This window comes from Ambystoma mexicanum, chromosome 4q, assembly GCF_040938575.1.
Source record: "Ambystoma mexicanum isolate Mex_15411 chromosome 4q, UKY_AmexF1_1, whole genome shotgun sequence".
NCBI lineage: Eukaryota > Metazoa > Chordata > Amphibia > Caudata > Ambystomatidae > Ambystoma > Ambystoma mexicanum.
Window position 1 is genome coordinate 596,104,037 of NC_090928.1, and position 18,141 is coordinate 596,122,177.

General features: G+C 47.9%; 1 protein-coding gene across 2 annotated transcripts in view; it reads left to right on the top strand.

The window, feature by feature from the left end:
- DNAAF10 (dynein axonemal assembly factor 10) overlaps nucleotides 1–18,141 on the top strand; it is a 437,693-nt gene that overhangs the window by 338,683 nt on the left and 80,869 nt on the right. The window contains exon 7 of one of the 2 annotated variants that reach the window (XM_069608145.1): nucleotides 10,341–10,438. In XM_069608145.1, coding sequence (XP_069464246.1) covers nucleotides 10,341–10,438 — 98 coding nt within the window. Of the gene's footprint in view, nucleotides 1–10,340; nucleotides 10,440–18,141 lie in introns of those variants that run through there. The other variant, XM_069608146.1, reaches the window with a different exon arrangement.

Below are 18,141 nucleotides of genomic sequence, written 5' to 3' on the forward strand. Positions count from 1 at the left end.
TGTGAGCCTGAGCCGCTTAGTAGGCAGCCGTATAATCTGGAGACGGGTATCCAGCCATCCTCCAGCATATACATTAGGGTCAGGTGTGTACTCTTATGGCTCAGCTGGCCATCCCTGCCAGTTGGCTCTAGAACTCTTTTAACTTCATGTATCCCAGGAATTGCCCCCCTGGTAGCCCCGTCTGTTGGATTAGGTTATCAAAGTCCCTGGAAAAACCCATTCTCGTACATGTCCCCCATCAACCCACCCCCAAGTATTTATTCCCCATGTTTCCCAGTGCCTGATGGTTGCCAGGTCTTCTCTGGTTCTGCATACATCTGCCACAATAGGAGCATTGGATGAGTAAGGGCGATGGATATGGAGGAGCTTCATTGCTTGGGACCACATTTTGCTGCCCAGGGTCACAAGGAGTGGTAGGGTGTTCGTACAGCCGCGTGGAAACCACAGGGTTTCTTTGAGGTGGGCGGGTGAGACCAATCGCAGAAGCAGCATTGATTCATAGGTGGGGTCATCAGACAACCAGTTTGTGTTGGAACTTAGTTGGGCAGCCAGATAGTATTGTTCCAGCCTAGGTAGTTGTACACCTCCTGCACTATATGGTAAGGACAGGACCTTTAGGGAGAGTCTGTGGTGTTTCAGGCCCCAGAGGAAGTCCCTGAGTCGCATGTCTAGGTCGTGAAAGAATTGGGCCCCAATATAGAAGGAGACGTTCGTGAAGCAGTAAAGAAATCGGGGGCGAACAATCACTTCATGATGGCAACTCCACCTGTAAGGGACAGTGGTAGTTTGGACCAAAAGCACATGGACCTCTTTAATCCCTCCAAGATCTTGGAAGTGTTGAGGGTGTGAGTGTCTTTCGGCGTAGCACGTGGTGTGGATCCACAAATACTTTGCACCTCCCAGGGAAGGCCCAGATATAGCAGTGAAGTCTTTCACCCTTCGGAGGCCAGCCAGTGGGGAAATGCATGATTTCCACCTGTTGAAGACTATTCCGGACAGTTCAGCGAAGGCGTCTAGTATGTATAGTACCATTGGGAGGTTGTGTTGTGGTTCACTTATGTACAGTAAAACATCATCAGCATACAATATTAGGTGTCACGTTCCCACTATCTGGATGCCTGCACTTAAGCATTCTTGGCACGGATATATTGCAAGAGGCTCAAGAGCCAATATATATATATATTTCTGATGTTTGTTAATCTGCTTAGAATCACATGCTGTGCATAGGTCCGACATCCAGTGGTCACTGCGGAGTATTGCATTTTGTTTTTCGTAGTCGAAAAGGGGACGTCGACAAGGCGTGTCTGTAACACTATCCCTATAGTGACGTGCGTTGTACCCACAATCCCTCACGCGTCGAGGTCCCTCAGATTGTTTTTTTCCGCCCAGTTTCTGGTCGCCTTTCGCGGAGCTCCTAGAGAGACATTGCTATACTTGCCACGGACCTCGGTCCTTTTTGTCATAACTTAATATACTGATAACGATCCCTCCCCCTCGACGTTAGCTGTGAAGCTGCTTCTCCGCCGAACTGATTTTCGACGGAGAGGAAGAGCGGAGGAGATCCTTCGGCGCTGCCGAACACGTGGCCTGGCCTCGACGGCCAACTTACAGTAGGGAGAGTGGGGGTTAAAACTTTGTCTCTTCTCTTTGAGAATGTCTTTCTTTCTCCCCTTTCTTTCCCTTGGGGTTGTTATCGCCAGCTATTATTGCCTCAGCTATGGAGAGGACACCATTTAAGTTTTGCCCACGCTGCAGGGGCAAATATACTTGGAAAGATAAGCACAAGCTCTGTAATTGTTGCTTACCCCTTGATCACATAGAGAACAGCTGCGCAGCCTGCAAGCTCTTAAAACCCAGGACTCTTAAAGAACGTAGGGTTAAGAGGTGGGCGGACTACGCGATGTCGAAGTCAGTTTCCTCACCCGCTGCCGCTGTTACTGAAAGTGACGAGGAGTGCGATAACTCGACGTCCGTTACGGAAGTCATGAACCCCCAGAAGGAGCGCTCCCGCTCCTCGTCGTCCGTCCCCGGCCCCGACGGGCTCGGCTCACGCCCTGCTTATGGGGATGAACACCCCGGCGACAAGGACGCACACAAACCCCATAAGGCTAAACACACTACCCACGGCTCTTCTTCGTCGAGAACGAAGGATCCATCAGCGCCGAAGGGGACGCAGGGCACTCCGGCGTCTACCGCAGACCGTAAAGGTCACAAGCCCCACCCGCAAACGCAGCCGCGACCAGCGATTGGGCTTCCATCTAACACGGGCGCTACCCCAAAAACATCCGACGCAGCGCTCCATAGAGCGACCGTCGAGGTACAACGCGCAACGCACACAACGTCGACAACAGAGCCCTCGACGGACAAAATCATGGTCGAGAGCCTAGCGAGAATTGTCGCCGAAGACAAGCGTACGCGGACGACGAAACAAACGTCGAATACCGCGTCGAAAAAACATAAAAGTAGCCAGGAACTACCCCTTTCTCCAAAGGACGCTTCCGAACTACCTGAAGGCTTTTCAGAAGGAGACGGGAACCTCTCGTCGACGTTGTGGGAGCGTTCGAAACGATTCGAAGGCGAAAACACTAATTTCCCCCCTCTAGACTATTCAGGGGTACCCCATGAGACCCTTGAAAGACTCCATTCTTGCATGGAGAAAATGGAAAGGTTTCTAGGAAACCAAGACGCACCCACTCACAAAAGACAAAGAGAATGGGCACAGGATGACCCTAGAGTCAAGATTCCTAGGCTGGTTGACCTCACTGAGGAGGAGCAATACCTCCAAGAAGATGAGGAGTGTTTGGGGGGAGAAGAAGAGGTAGAACTTGAGGAAGAGGGGTTCGAAGAAGATCCTTACACCACTGCTACAGGGTTTGAAGAGGATACAGCTACCTCGCAGCCCTGGCATTCACCGTCAGTGCAGCCTTGGCAATCCCCATTAGTACATTCAGACCCTGATGCCTTTCTACCTTCTCCTCTCAAGGATTCACATGGGAACTCCTCTCCCATAGATGACCAACCTTCCCTCAATGCACTATTGCGCAAGGCAGCAGCGCATTTTGAGATTGATACAGGGGAAACTCTTCCAGACATTGACTTTGTAGAAAAAGTCATCAAAGAAAAAGCCCCTGTTAGCCAATCTATTCCACTCCTGGCTTCTATTAAAAGAAGAATTTCTCCTTCCCTTACAAACCCAGCTTTAGTAAGAGGGGTCAACCCTAGAATAGAAAAGCTCTTCAGCCCTTCATCCTCTGACCCTTTATACATCAAAGGACACTCTATTCCGGACTCCCTTGTGGTTACCAACACAAGAAAAAGAGCAGGGGTGCCACTATCCACTAGTGAAGCACCTAAAGACAAAGAAGGCAAAAAACTCTACGCACTAGGGAAGAGAATCACGACCTCCGCCGCCTTCTCTACTAGAATTGCTAATAACAACTCACTTTTAGCTAGCTACGCAGATGCACAGTGGAACAAGCTGCGCAGCGAAGCAGAGGAAGCACCTGAACCTCTGCGTTCTCGCCTGCTAGCTATAATATCAGAGGGCACACTGGTAAACCAGGGCATCGTTAAGAACTCCCTAGATGCCGCTGAGACGGCTGGCCGCTCCCTAGTGCAGGGAATACTTCTCAAGCGCCACGTTTGGCTACGCAATTCAGGTTTTAAGCCCGAAACCCAAGCCTCACTCATAAATAAACCCATTGAACAGACGCATCTGTTTGGGAAAGCAGTAGATGAGGCCCTAGAACATGCTAAAAAAGAGTTTGATACCATCAAGACTCTTTATCAAATTTCTAGGCCCCCTAACAGGCGAGGCTATGGTAATAAACGCTCCTTTCGTGGCCAAAGACAGCAGCAGAACCAACAACAACAATATTACTCTGGCTCCAACTGGCCCACTAACCAGGGTAACACCCAGTTCAGTCAAAGAGGCCAACGCCGTGGCAAAGGAAGAGGTCGTGGTTCCAGCCCCAGAGGTTCCACGCCCAATACCAGCAAATGACCCGGAAATTCGGGTCCCCTCCCATGCATCACCGGTCGGGGGCCGGCTAACATCGTTCCTTTCAGCATGGGAGGGAATCACGTCAGACCGTTGGGTATTATCCACCATAGCCCACGGATACTGCATCGAGTTCAACGGTTCCCCGAAGTACAAACCCCCACGGAACCGACGCATGACACCGCAACACCTCTCCATTCTTCTTCAAGAGGTGGAAGAACTACTGAAGAAAGAAGCTATAGAGCCCGTCCCCCTATCACAGGTAACAGAAGGTATTTATTCAGTGTACTTCCTTGTACCCAAAAAGGACTTAACCATGCGCCCTGTATTAGATCTGCGCCCAGCGAACAGGTTTGTCAAACCCCAAAAGTTTCGTATGGTGACCTTGCAGGAAGTAATCCCACTTTTATCACAAGGGGATTACATGACAACACTAGATATGAAAGATGCATACTTTCATATTTTAATGTTGCCAGCGCACAGAAAAAACCTCAGGTTCAAGATAGAGAACAAGCACTACCAGTTCAGAGTACTACCCTTCGGGATAGCATCTGCACCAAGGGTATTCACGAAAGTACTGGCAGTGGCAGCGGCCCACCTACGCAGGTTATCCATCCCGGTATACCCTTACCTCGACGACTGGCTCATAACAGGGGATTCTTACGAAACATGCTTCTCCAATACCCAAAAGACCGTAGACCTTTTGTCCCAACTGGGCTTCTCCATCAACGAAAAGAAGTCCAGCTTAGACCCCAGCCAAACCAAACAATTCCTAGGGGCTCTAATTCGAACAAAGGACGGCCTTGTATTCCCCTCCAACGAGAGGGTCCAAAACGTGCTGTTTCAAATTCCCCATTATGTAGTAGGCCGAGAGGTGACGGTACGCAAAGCAATGCGCTTGCTAGGGATGATGGCGTCATGTATTTATTTGGTACCTCACGCGCGCCTGCGCATGCGCCCAATGCAAGAGTGGCTCTACAGCCAGTGGTGTCAGGCCAGCGGACAATGGGACGATCTAGTGGTGGTCTCGCAGGCCTTGGTTCTCTCGCTACGGTGGTGGACAAAAGAAAACCTGTTATTAGGGAAAACTTTTGCCACACCCGCAGTGGAAGCCACTCTAACCACAGATGCATCCCTTACAGGATGGGGGGCTCACCTATCCCATCAGACGGCCCACGGAGTGTGGACTCCGAGTTTAGCATCCAAGCATATAAACCTGCTGGAACTACTAGCGGTGTTCAAAGCACTGAAAGCCTTTCAGGAACACTTACAAGGAAAGACAGTGATGGTCCTCACAGACAGCACCACAGCCATGTACTACCTCAACAAGCAAGGGGGCACTCACTCTCCAGGACTGTCCAAGCTGTCCCAGAATATATGGAAGTGGGCTCTCAAACACAACATGTTCCTACTATCACAACATGTACCAGGGGAACTCAATCTGCTAGCAGACAAACTCAGCAGAGACTTCCCACTGCCCGAAGAGTACGAATGGCAATTGCACGAAGACATCGTTTTAGACGTCTTCACGCAATGGGGATTCCCGGAAATAGACCTGTTCGCAACCCTGGAGAACTCACAATGCCAAAGTTACGCCTCCAGGTACCCCCAGAACCAGTCCAAGGGGAACGGTCTGTTGATTCAATGGTCAGGGAAATTTGTTTACGCCTTTCCCCCGACTCCCCTTCTCAACAAAGTGGTGCACAAGATGCACCAGGAGCAGGTTACCATGATACTAGTGGCCCCAATGTGGGCCCGGCAGCCATGGTTCGCTCACTTGATGGAGATGTCCCTATCTCCCCCAGTGAAACTTCCCTGCCCGTACAACATGCTGTCACAAGACAAGGGCAGAACACTGCATCCATGCCCTCAGACCATGAACTTAGCAGCCTGGCTCCTGAGATCATAGAATTTGGACACTTACAACTCCCACAGAGATGTATGGACATCCTCAGGGAAGCCAGAAAACCTAATACTCGCCACTGCTACTCTAGCAAGTGGAAAAGATTTGTCATCTGGTGTAGAAGTAAGAACATCAACCCGGTTGACTGCTCTGCCACTGACATTATTCTGTACTTGACCCATTTACTGGATTCAGGTCTAGTGTTTAATTCCATTAAAGTCCACCTAGCGGCACTTTCTGCATACACCACTTACCAACTTAAAGTGTCGTGGTGGAAGATACCAGTTATCAAAGCCTTTATGGAAGGGGTAAAAAGAATACACCCCCCGATAGCTAACCCAGCTCCCGGATGGGACTTAAACGTGGTACTTTCTAGACTCATGGGCACTCCTTTCGAACCCATGCACAAGGCAACTCTTAAATACCTCACTCTTAAGACTGCTTTCCTAATAGCTATCACATCCATTAGGAGAGTAAGTGAACTACAGGCTCTTTCTGTACTAGACCCCTTTGTATCAGTTCACAAAGATAAAGTGGTTCTTCGCACACACCCAAGGTTTGCACCAAAATTCATCTCTAAATTTCACGTAAACCAATCTATAGAACTACCAACGTTCTTTCAAAACCCTTCCAGCTTGGGAGAAAAAAGTCTGCATACACTAGATGTACGCAGAGCTGTCATGTTCTACATGGAAAGAACCAGATCACTGAGAAAGACTAATCAGTTCTTTGTCTCGGTGGCAGCAGGAAGAGAAGGAGATGCAGTCTCTAAGTCCACTATATCTAGATGGATTGTACAATGCATCACTCTCTGTTACACTCTTGCTAAGAGAGAACTACCCTTCAAGCCAAGAGCACATTCCACTCGAGGCACGGGGGCCTCCATAGCATTCATTGCAAATGTTCCCCTTGAGTCCATCTGCAAAGCGGCAACCTGGAGTTCTGTGCACACATTTACAAAACACTACTGTCTAGATGCACACTCTAGATCTGATTCCCAGGTTGGGCAGGCAGTATTAAGACATCTTTTCTCTACTGTTCCTTCTCATAACCCACCGCCAACTCCGGGTACTGCTCGCTAGTCTATGCACAGCATGTGATTCTAAGCAGATTAACAAACATCAGAAGACAATGCATTACTTACCGTAAAAGCATTTCTGATGGTTGTATCTGCTTAGATTCACATGCGCCCACCCTTCCTCCCCGCTCGGATGGAAGGAACATAGACATCTTTCTATATTTCTCTCTTTTCTGTACTCACTCACGTCTAGAAGGCTCCCTCAGGGCAGAAAAATACAAACAGAGGGACCTCGACGCGTGAGGGATTGTGGGTACAACGCACGTCACTATAGGGATAGTGTTACAGACACGCCTTGTCGACGTCCCCTTTTCGACTACGAAAAACAAAATGCAATACTCCGCAGTGACCACTGGATGTCGGACCTATGCACAGCATGTGAATCTAAGCAGATACAACCATCAGAAATGCTTTTACGGTAAGTAATGCATTGTCATATAATTGCGACCCCTGAGGTCTCCCTTGCTACCCCTGTGCTCTCCCTTTCTACTGTGGCCAGCACCATGTGGCTCTTTGCTTCTGGAGTGGCTGGCTTTCTTGTTCAGGCCTCTTTACAAAAAACAAATAAATAAATACAGGGGTTCCACAAGTTTAACACTTTCAGCAGAGACCCTAAATAAGAAAGAATAGGAATACTAAATAATTTGTCTTTCTGGAATTCTATACAATAGTTGCTAGACTCAATAAAAGTTTATTTCAGACGCACTTCAGAGGGTGAGGCACTGATTTGGTCTGTTCTTAAACACCTCAACTCAGCCTTTCATCCTTCTGAGGTCGATAAATGAGTACCAACACAGGCTGGGTGATACTGTATGTATGTTTATTCTATATAAAGCGCTAAGTGCTATATAATAACACATTATCATTTGGCCATGGATATCTGCTTGCATTCACAGTAATTTGGTAATATGGGCCTATACACACTGATCTTAACGATGCATATGGCGATCCATTCTTGTATGAAATGAATATCACATTACAGTAATATCTTAATCATATTTTCGTAGTGTACTTGGGAACAATGCTATGTGATGCCACTTCTGTTTTGTCAAAGAGTGAAGAGTCATGCTCCATCGCTTCCCGTGATATCACTTCGGGGTGGGGGTCACATCGGATGTCAAGGGTCATGTGATGTCACTTCTGCTACCCGTGGCATTTTGGTGAAATGACGTCCCTGCCCAGGATCACCACATTGAGGGCTGCTGAGATGTGAGTGGGGGTGAGTTAACAGGCACACTGAAGAAGGTAGCCAAGAGTGCGGCCTCCAAGTTTGTAGAGCTCAAAGGGACCAGGTAGTGGCCCGGGGTTGCTTCAGGATAAAAGTAGCCAGTTAGTGAACGCTTCCCCAGCCATCCATGGTAGCAGGTGTCAGCAAAGCATGTGGTCGGAACGTAAGGGAGAAAGCCAGAGGGTTCTCGTAGGCGTTGTTTGTGGGCGACTCCTCCAGAGTGTGCAGCGCCATTTAGGCAGTTGGTAATCTTGTGCCAGGCCAGGTAGGAGCAGCACAGCATTATTCATCCAGTGTAAAGCTGTAGTGGAGTGTTGCCGGCTCCGGCGCACTAGGGAGGGATGTTATTCCGAGCACAATCCCAGATTAGGTGTATGGGTGGTTGGGTGCCCCGTTGTCGAGTCCAGGGCACCAGTGTAGCCAAGTTAACTTGCCCGGCAGGGAAGCAATCATGCACAGAGGGCCACCAGGACCCAAGAGTGCGCTCCGCTGGAGCCCTACAAGCAGCCCACTTCACCACGCACCGCCCCACAGGGCGGTAGTTCTTCAAGTGCAGTCCGACCGTGGGGGCTATCAGTGCGTACACTGCACCCGTGGGGGCTCCGTTTTCCAGGTGCGCAGCAAGGCCGGGGTAAGGGTTGCTAGGAGCCGCCGCTCCGTGGATCAATTATGGGGTTTCCCATGTACAGGGAAACACTTTCCCTGGCCCGCTCACCTGGTGTTACTGCTGGCGAGAGTGCAGCAAATGCTCTGCCTCACTATCTGGGTTCCTCCCCCATCTGTGGGGGACTGCAGGGCTGTTCGGTGGACGGCGAGGACCCGGAGCTTCAAGGGTTTGTTGCAGCCACCATTTTGTGCAGTGTGCGGCTCAGTTGACTCGTTGAAATTTGGCAGGTTGCATGGTCCGATTTATGTTGGAGAGGCACCCGATTTGGTCAGCGCCACATTCCCCCAGCTGAAAAAACGATCAGGAGCGAAAATAAAGCGTTTTTTGCTACCACATCTCAGCAGGAGGATCGGGGAGACCAGTCCTCAACACATGTGCTCAGGTCACGCCCCTATAAAGCCAACACAGAAAATCCTTAAATGCTCCCGGCGTACTCGTAGCAGGTGCCCTGCACCTGGCTTCCTGTCCCATCCAGCCACTTTGCCTGGAATGGGCTGGAGCCCTTCCTGGGACAACGGGGTAGAGGCTGGCTGGGTAATTTAAAGGTAAGTCAAGCACCCACCTTACATCTACAGTGTTGGTTCCCCTTACCCATATTCCCCCAGCCTTCACCTCACTATTCGAAAACAAATACTCGTGCTGTCACCACACCGCCCCAAGTGCCACCATCTTCTTTTTCCCTGCTCCTCCTGCCATCCCCAAAATAGCAGCGCTGTCCCTCTCCCGTAGCACCAACATCCCCTTCTTGGCTTTCCCAGACCCTCTCCCCATAAACCAGACTAATGCTGCCCTTCTAAACCCCCCTTCTCAAATCCCCCCGTGCTGCACCATCCCCCTTGGCCTCCACCCCTGGTCCAGCCACCATGCGACGCTGGCTCGGCCTGCGTTGGTTGGGCTTCTAGAGCCAGACCCAAAGGCTTGGGACTGGCTCGCCCCTACCCCAGTGTTCCCTACCTTTGCCAGCTCTACTTAGTGGCAACATGGGAAGGGACATTACAAGAAGTTGCAATGACTAATTGGAAAAAATATCTTTGGCGTGAAATACATGTATGGTCACTGCTATGTACCTAATATTTACTTGTGACCGTGAACTTAAATAAGGAACTTGCATTGAAGACTTAATTGCAGACTCCTACTTGATTCCGGACTACTGCATACCACAAAACTATTGAAAAACCAGGCACTGCCATAGTGGTATTAACTGGACACTGATAGTGTTAGGTGCAAAGCCCAAACTGTTGGCTTTGCCAATGCTTGCTTTGTAATACTTGTACGTTGTTTCCATTACTAATTCTTTCTTCAAATTACTTTCTTCAAGAAAGCAAAATCTCATTTTTGTTTGTGATTCTTTACTTCACCAATTGTGCGCATCGTATTGAACTAGCTTTCGCTAAAAAGAATGTTAAAATAATTAGCCAATTACATTGAAGTACTTTTTAAAACATGTTTTCTTACATCATTTAGGCTCACAAGTCTACCGTTTGGCAGGTTCGCCACTTGCCACAGAACAGAGATATATTCATGACAACGGGGGGAGCTGGCAGTCTGCATTTATGGAAGTAGTAAGTAATAACATTTAACTGTATACTTTTCATTGTAATTCCTTTGATTATAAAATTGGAGAATACCTTAGACGTGTTGGTCAATAGTTACCAGTATTACCTTGTTCGTCTGTAATGTAATATATATTTATGTTGCACCAGTTAAGGCCATAGTGGGTAGAGCCAGATAATTCATGATTGGCTATGAGCCAGAGTAGAATTCTGACGGGGGTCTTGCTTTGCTCTGAGAGCCTAACACAAGGCAAACTGGCAAACACGCATACCTGCAATCCTGCCTCCACAACCTATAGCACAAGACGTACAGCTGTGTCCAGCCACCCCACTACAAAGGGCCCTTACCTGGCATCCCAAATGTAGCAGATACTACACAATGAGATAACATTAATTGTCCAGAATCACTCACTTTAGTTAAGCGGCGAAGACTGATTTTGAGACTAGTCTGCACTTTATATACTTGACCATATAGCTTTGCAACTCTAGTGTTCGTGCAAATATTTACAGAGCTAAAATAATGCAGTTTTATAGAGGTGACTTTAAAATGCATGCATTAGTTGTGAACTTCGCTTTTCCCCATCCGGAATACAGGGCTGTAAATATCGCAATGGAAATTAATCAAATCAATTAAAGAAGAAAAAGAAAACTGAGACGCGACCACTTGCTTGTTACACTTCTGACCCCTCACTCAAACCTCTCCCCCCACTTTCTCTTGTATATATAATTTAACTCGTTCTGTTGAAAGAACAGGAGCGCCGATTACATATTTTTTTGTCCTAGAAGTTGGCAGTGAAGGATACTGCTTGCATTGCTTTGAACTGAAGCAGTTGATGTGCAAAGGTTTGTGCTGCTGGCATGGACGCTGAGGGCAGTGTGTAAGAGGAAAGGAGTGCAGATTAAGTATTTTTTATTTTGCATGGAACGCTTGTGACACCATTATTGCTATTGCCAGAGCAACCAGGCTCATGTTTCAATTTAGAGTAGTAGCCGAGATAGAGCAGTGACAGCTTTATTTGTCTTGCAAGACAGAAACAACTTTTAATGTATGTTCTTTGCACAGGAGCAATTTGCAAGACCCTGACCTGCACTTCGGACACCTTTTTGTATAGGTCACAAACATGAGACGAAAATGAAACCCAACCAAGAGCCCTCTGGTACTAAAATTATTTTAGGACCGCGCAACGGCCGACCCCTCAGTCCATTCAAACACTTACTCCGTGGTCCGTCAATACAGAAGTCCATCAAACCAGCCGCCCATGGAATCTGCAATTGAAAGGAGTTATTCAACCTTGCCTTTCATACCACCACTTTGTATCTTTTCACAATGTCTACTCTGGACGTTCTGGTTTGCACCACATGCCTGCAAAAGTCATTCACATGGAAAAAGTGCAAGATAGCAGGTTTAGATCTGTCTGCATATTATAGAGAAGCACAGCATGGGTATCAAACATTTATTGGCAAGAGCAAACGGTCATATAACATGCAGTCGAAACAAGTCTGCTGGTACGAGAAACTTAGCTCATGAGAACGGTCATATAACATGCAGTCGAAACAAGTCTGCTGGTACGAGAAACTTAGCTCATGAGAAAGCAAACAAAATACATTGGCATTGGCATTGAATAAATTGGATTTTTTTGCATCGCCCATTCATAAAATATATAAGAAAATCTGCATCTACAGTCCCCCCTTTTGCACAACGTGCAACATAATACTTCATTAAATACCTTGTCCCTCGCCCATGTCTTTGTGGACAGACCTTTATTAATTCCCTTAATACACTCTAAACTTCGGTTTTCATCAGGGCGTCCACTTATTTTTCTACCTTACTATCAGTCTTCAATACATCTTCATCAATTCCAACAGTAGAATAAAACCGCATTCCTTCTGGACTGGTTGGAGGTCTGGAAGTACACACATATTGAACCTACTTCTACTCCCTTTACACTTACAGCTGCAAGTTATTAGACCTGCTAAGAGAACTATAAATCGAGCCTCAGACTTATGAAGGCTATGATTGGCCTGTCTTGCAATTCTTTTTATTATGCAAATAATGTTAGGCATGCACAAAAGTGTCATACCAGTGAGCTGAAATGCCTAGTCTTGCTCATCAAATACTGTTTTCAAAATATGCAACTGTGTTTTTACCTCATCAGTCTACCCGAGGCAAGAGTTCAGAGGTTTTTTTTAAGCTATATGGCAACATCTGTGACCAATTCTTTACCAAATCCGGTTTTAAATTGACCATTTCTAACCTCTACATTGGCCAGAGAACATTGTCTGAAAACCTATCTTAACCAGAAAGTGTATGCTTACTGATGGGATCTTAGTCATCCTTATATATCTGTTAGCTCTTATCAATTCTTTGTCTCTTATTGATTGATGCCTATAGTTAATCCCTCCCTACATATCCTGTTGCCAACTAACTTTACCTGACCGCTAGTTAGCTTACTAAGCTGTTTCAGCGGCACAGGCTGAAGGCCCCGTAATGGCAAATCATTTGTAATCCTATACAGACATCTGAAGTTATCACCATGGCACTTGTCGGGTATTGGGCTGGTGATCTGGGAGCTTTCATGACAAGGTAAAATCTAACTGGTCAGCTCCCGTACTGGGTCCTCTTGCTTGGAAGGTGCAAATCATCCCTCGACATCTCTAACTTCTGTTTCCACATTTTACTCTAGGGTCGCAGATCTTCACGTCTCTTGGAGACCTTGCTGAGCATTCATGGCTAAGCTTGGTGTCACAAATGGTCACGGATGCTAATAAACTGGTCACAAAAAATCTAACTTCTGTGCAAGCTAAGGCGCATTCTAGGACAGCTCCTGCAGCTATGATGTTCCTTATAAGAATTGTCAGGATTAGAGTGCAGCTATTATTCGCAGTTCTCCAATATTTGCATCCATGTTTGTTAGCTGTACACCAGTCATAAGCCCATTTGCACTTTAAACGATTCAAACGGTCTCTAAGGGTGTCGGGGACCAACGGCTTCCACTGTGCAGGAGTAGCCCAAACCAATCCACCCCCACTAGGGCTTTGGGACCTGCGGTTAGTACCAACACAGGGCTCTGCAACCCTAGCAGGGAAGGAGGGTTAGGGTCATAATGGTTGGACATGAAGGGGGGCCGCGGGGGAAGTAGAGTAAACCGGTAAGAGGGTTGGGGAGTAGTTATGGATGGGTAGGGTAAGTCTGGCAGCCACTGGGCAGGCTCCTGCTGTGCACAGATCCAGAAACACAATAACCCCAATCATACACTTCACACACAGATATACACAACAGTACACAAAATATTTCCCAAAGCAATACTTCACGTGATGAACACCTAGGAAACTCAGGGAGGTATGCACAGAATTATACATGTATCGGATGTGCACTTAGCTTATTTATTCGCTTGGAGTGCCCCTCGTTTCTCCTGCGAGTTATGCTCTGAAGTTCCTGCAGTGTGCTGTGGCAGTCCAGTCGCTACAAAACAAAGGTGCAACTATTTGTGCACAAATTAACACAGTACACATGGCTTTCCTACACACGTGTGCTTCACACAAGCTCATGCGGCGGAACTCCACCTTTATTAGGTTCCGGGGTGGCGCACATGGCTACCCAGTAACATGCATCAGTGTCATGCGAATGCGGTTAATTACACGCTCTAATTGTTAGAAGTAGGTAGCGCGAGTCATTAGCTTTCTTAATCATGCACGGGTTTATGGCATACTTGGTGCCAACTGGGGGCATGGTGCGTGCATCACTTGGCTATAGGAGAGGCAGGGACTGAGTGATCCAGTGGGCCGATTACCTCCTGCATGTGCCTCCCTGCTTCCTCAGAGGAGATGGAGCACAGCAGCACTTAAATTCAGTGAGCGAGGGGCTGGTGTGTGTGCATAGGCATTCTGTGCCGGAGCTCACTGGGAACACATCTTGGCTAGGCGTCTCGAGTGAAAGCCTTGAGCTTGCGTCTCTGAGCATGCGTGTTGCTGCCACACCCAGCGTTTCCACTTGGCCCAGGCAGTCCTGGGTAATGTAGTTCTGTGGCGTTGTCACCTGCAAAAAGGGCAGAGGAGTATCCTGCAAGGGCGCAACAACTGGATCCTTGTTCTGCTGTCTCTTTGCTGTGTCTTGTGTTTGCTGGGCTTCACTTGTATGGCAGATGCCATAAATCCCTCGTGGCCTGGCCCTATACGCCCCAGCCCTGACATTGGGACTGGTCCAATTACAGGCTCCATGCTGCAAGGGTTCGATTTGCACCATCCCATGCTCTATTCCCCTAGATCCGTTGTTCTCTGGGATAGCCCTAAATGACTAGCCGCACTCTTCATGCAGTTCGGAATTTGTGAAGTTGCCTGAAAGGCATAAAAGGTCATGCAAATGCGATTTCTCCCAATAAGGCATCAACAAGCATATAATCTGTATCCAGAATGATCTTTTGAATGGATTGTGTCCTCCAACGTATTCCTCATCTATGGCATGTTAATGTCCAGCTTAAGCTGCTAGCTGCTTCGGCAAACTTTTTTTCAGCAGAGGGCACCCTGCTTCGATGGCGTCTATGTCCTTCGAAGGCCCCTGTCGAGGGTGACATCATCGGAGAACATACATAGCACGTGCAGCGCCGGTTGGCCTCAGTTCTGTTTTTCTGCGACAGCATTTGCTTCGTCTAATGAAAATCAGCATGTCTCGTTGTCTAACGACTTGTTTCCAAGGAATTCTTCGACAATCCTTCAATATGTCTTCATGTTCGACACCATCAACACCGAAGACCAGTTTTAAAAAATGCTGGGACTGCGGGTCCAAGTGGCCTTTAACAACCCGCACTGTCTGCTTGTGGTGCCTCGGGGAGGACCACGACACGGCCAGTTGTTGAAAATATCAGTCCATGACAGGAAACGCCTTAATGGAGCGGAAGGGGAAACGCTAGGTAGGAAGAATACCCAAATCCCCTAAGCCCGACCTGCTAAGCCTCCGACCGACGAGTCGAGAGGAGACTCTCCTTAGAGGAAGAAGGCGAAGCACGCTAGGTCTAGGAGTGGCTCCCACCACTCCTGGTCCTCGGCGAAAAAGATGAAGAGGAGGCACCGGAGGTTGCCTTCGTCGACTTCTTCGCCCAAAGACTCACCCGAAAGGGTCGCATGTCCCACAAAAAAATCTACCACAGCCGAATGGGAAGCTTTCCAAAAGGAAATGTAAAAAATCTTTGAAAAACAAGGTCATGCTCCTATCGAGCCTTCAAAGCAAGCTGGTAAAGATGGGTCTTGCTCGAAATCCTGCATGCCCTCGAGCCCGGGAAAACAGCCTGACAAACATTGGGAGCCCTCAATGCCTTCTTCCGATGAAAAAGCACAAAGAAAAGTCGAGGTCCTCAACACCACCGAGACCCTCAACGCCAGCGGTGTTCTTGACGTCGACAACTTTGAAAATGGCATTGCCACATACGCTGGCTGTTCCATCAAAGCCGAGCGCCACTCCTCAGTTGGCACCAATAAAGCCTTCAATGCCATCAAAGCCTGCACTAACTTTATCTGAAAAGGTTTATACTCCTTTAACCAGAAGAACAAGTTACTTCTTACCTTGTAACGTTCTTTCGACGGGATGTTCCTCCGACGTATTCCTCATCTTAGATATCTCCTTCCAGCTCTGCTGCCCTCGGAAAGTTTTTTTTCTCTAGAGGGCGCTGCGCGTCGACGTCCTCCGAGTCGATGTCCTTCAACAGCCGCCGTATCGACGTCATCCTGCCTATAAAGGCCGCGCGCAGCGTCCGTTGCTCAGTTCCGTTTTGTAGCCCACAATAATACTTTCTGGACTAACTAATCACCCTGAAGGAGCGTAAGCTGCAACAACAAGGGAAGTAGAACTGCGGGGATGGATGGGAGGGTCGATGAGGAATACGTCGGAGGAACATCCCGTCGAAAGAACGTTACAAGGTAAGAAGTAACTTGTTCTTCGAAGGGATTGTGTCCTCCGACGTATTCCTCATCTTAGATAGGCTCCCATAGCAGTATTCTATTATCTGAGGAGGGAGTACTGACTTCACGCTGTCTTCTATTGATGAATAGAATGCAGTACAGCCCTTCCAAACCTAGTCTCTTGACTGGAGGAGGAATCCAGATTGTAAAAACGTGTAAAGGTATGGACAGACGACCATGTAGCGGCCGCACATATGTCTTTAACCGGCACGCCTCTTTTGAGGGCCGATGAAGCTGCAATACCTCTGGTCGAGTGAGCCCTAAGGTTTTGAGGGGGCTCCTTCCCTGCCAGTTTATAACATTCGAGAATGGCTAGAATGATCCATCTGGAAATGGTCTGCTTAGTTATTGGTAACCCCATCTTGTGACCTGTGTAACCTACAAACAGCTGGTCTGCCTGTCTTATTCTGGCTAGTCTACTAATGTAAAAACTTAAAGCCCTCCTAGGGTCTAGCCTGTGTAACCTCTCTTCCTCTTTCCCCGGGTGAGGAGGCGGATAGAAAGATGGTAGGGTAATCTTCTGAGTGATATGGAATTCAGAAACCACCTTTGGGAGGAAATTAGGCTTCACTTGCAGGACAACTTTGTCTTTGTGAAATATAGTATGAGGGGGTTTACAAGAAAGAGCTTGTAATTCGCTCACCCTTCTAGCAGATGTAAGTGCTATTAATAAAACAGTTTTAAGGGTAAGGAATCTTAACGAACAAAAATGGAGAGGTTCGAAAGGTGTACCCATCAGGAAAGTTAGTACTAAGTTTAAATCCCATAGGGGAACTTGGAATGGTCTTGGGGGATAAACATTGGTTAACCCCTTTAGAAACTGTATTACCAAGGGTAATTTGAAATAGGATGGTTCTTCCGCAGTACGCTTAAAGATGGATAGCGCTGCGAGATAGCCCTTAATGGTGCCAACTTGAAGGCCTGAATTTGCCAAATATAGTAGGAAGGACAAAACCATTGGTGTACCACATGAAAAAGGGTCGATATTCTGTTCTCTACACCAGCTGCAAAATCTGTTCCAACGGCAGCGGTATAAAGACTTTGTTGCTGGCCCCCTTGCCGAAATCATCACCTCCATAACATCATCAGGGAGGTCCCAATCCTTGTACCTCAGCCTTTCAGAAGCCAAGCGTGAAGGTTGAGGGTTTTGATGTCTGGATGGAGAACCTGACCTCCCTTCTGTGAGAGTAGGTTCTCTCTGAGTGGAAGTCGAATTGGAGGGCAGATGGACAAGTCTAGAAGGTCCGGTTACCACGTTCTCCTGGCCCAATCCGGGGCAATTAGGATCATGGTTCGCCGGAATCTTCTCAACCTCCTGATCATTTGAGGAATGACAGGGACCAGTGGGAAAGCGTACAGAAGCAGAAACTCCCAGTCCACTATGAACGTGTCTCCCAGAGCTCCTCTCGGGGGAAATTCCCTTGAGCAGAACAGGTCGCATTTCCTGTTTAGGCTGGTGGCGAACAGATCTACCTGAGGGGTTCCCCAAAGGGCGAAGATCTCTTGAAGGACTTCCTGAGCTAGCTCCCACTCGTGGGAGACTGTGTTCTGCCTGCTCAGAGCGTCCGCTGTCAAGTTCTTCTCTCCGGCTAGGTGAACTGCCGATAGAGAGATTCCTTCTTGGATTGCCCAAAACCAGAGCTGCATCGCCTCTCTGCACAGGGGTAATGATCCTACTCCTCCTCTTTTGTTGAGGTAATGCATAGCCACCGTGTTGTCCGTCATTATCAGGACGTTCTTCCCTTGTACAGCTGGCAGGA